Here is a 1,652-nt window from a genome sequence, read left to right on the forward strand (position 1 = left end):
AGCTCCACGAATTCTCCTGTCTCTGCCTCTCCCGCATTGGAATTTGGGGTGAATTTGGCCACATTGGCTTTTTTTAAAATTAAGATCCATTTTATTTGTATGTATATATGTTTCTATACATGGGTGTGTGCGTGTGCATGGATGTCATGGGAGGACAGAGGCTTCAGATCCTCTGAAGCTGAAACTGTAGGCGATTGGGATCCAACCCAATGTGGATGCTGGGAACAGAACTTGGGTCCTCTCTGCAAGGGCAGTATGTGCTCTGAACAGCTGAGCATTCTCCCATCCACGTGTTTGCTTTCTCCAACCCCTCCCCCCACACACACCTTAAAGACAGGTGATGGAAACTGAACTAAGGCCCTCGTACTGTGCAAAAGCACTTCACCCTCTGAACCATCATCCCAACCACAAGCATAAGAAGATCTTGGCAGTTAAAATATAAGTAAAATTTTTTTAAAAAGCCAATTAAAGAGTCTCTTTTAAAGTGCTCAACATTCAAGAGCTGCTTTAAGGACAAAAACCTTTATTAAATGCACCCTTAGTTATCTCCTCGGGGTGTATGGGAAGAAAGGACTCATCAATAAAACTTGTAGTGGGGGGGGGGCGGCGAAAAAGAAAGAAAGTGGCAAACCTTGAATCTGCAAAGACCAACTTAGCAAAACAAGTTTACAAAATCGTAGCGTGACCTCTATTTGTGATACAGATTTATTACTCATTTTCACAAACCGGAGTCATGTAAACTTATCTTCCCCAAGTACAACGCGCTTATGTGTTATGTTAATAAACACGCACTTAGAATTAGCTCAAGGAAGTTACTAACACTCAAAAGACATCTCTCCTTCCAACAAGCTGTGTTGTCTTTCATTTCTTGATATCTTGCTTAGGACATAGCTGAAGATCATGTGTAGAGAAACAACCGACGGGATTAACTGCCGGAAGTACGCTTATGTCCAATGTTTTAACATTGCGCTTAATAAAAACATAATTTGAAAATAAAATACTACCTCCCTCCAACCCCACCGCCACCTCCAGGCACAGCTACATACCTTGATTCTTGCTTTTTCTATAAATTCAAGAGGGGCTTTCCCAAACTCAAATCCCGCTCCTATCCAGGGCACCCAGCCCTGGATGCACGGGGGTCCACGCAAATTCTTCCACCGAAAGAATAAGAAAAGAACACAGCTTCCCAGGACGGCCAATACTACTGGTGAAAAGAACTCCATGACGCCCGCCTTCCAGAATCACAGACGTTTGAAAACGTACTTCTCCCAGAGCATTCCCCCTTCCCTGCAGACTGAGGAAAACGCACCGGGTCTTCCAAACTTTAAGCAGAAACTTCGGCAACCAACTCTCTTGCGCAACTGTAGCTCCTTTGCCCCGCCCCAATTTTTGTGCAATTTTTGCATTGTGGCTCCCTTCCACCTTCGCATTGCTTTAGGAAAAAAAAAAAAAAAAAAAGCAATCAGTTGAACTACTGGCCTGGGTTGGGACGGGTGGGCGGGAACACACACCGAAGCCTTAGCTATCCAGTAGCTGGTTGTTTGCAGAGGGCGCCTAGCTGCCAGCCAATCAGAGGCGTCTTGGAGTCCCAAGAACTACATTTCCCAGAAGCATCTTGGGTTCCGCTTTGTTTTTCAGTACCTGAGGCCCCC

At 45.0% G+C, this 1,652-nt stretch overlaps 1 protein-coding gene across 3 annotated transcripts in view; it reads right to left on the reverse strand.

The window, feature by feature from the left end:
• The window catches only part of LOC119823934 (24-hydroxycholesterol 7-alpha-hydroxylase), an 87,513-nt gene extending 86,103 nt beyond the window's left edge, over positions 1-1,410 (reverse strand). For 2 of the 3 annotated variants that reach the window (XM_038344069.1, XM_038344068.1), the window contains exon 1: positions 1,047-1,410. In XM_038344069.1, the coding sequence (XP_038199997.1) occupies positions 1,047-1,223 (177 nt within the window). In that variant the 5' untranslated portion in view covers positions 1,224-1,410. The remainder of the gene's footprint in view (positions 1-1,046) is intronic. The other variant, XM_038344070.1, reaches the window with a different exon arrangement.
• Between the last annotated feature and the right edge of the window lie 242 nt (positions 1,411-1,652).

Source organism: Arvicola amphibius, chromosome 9 (assembly GCF_903992535.2).
Source record: "Arvicola amphibius chromosome 9, mArvAmp1.2, whole genome shotgun sequence".
Taxonomy (NCBI): domain Eukaryota; kingdom Metazoa; phylum Chordata; class Mammalia; order Rodentia; family Cricetidae; genus Arvicola; species Arvicola amphibius.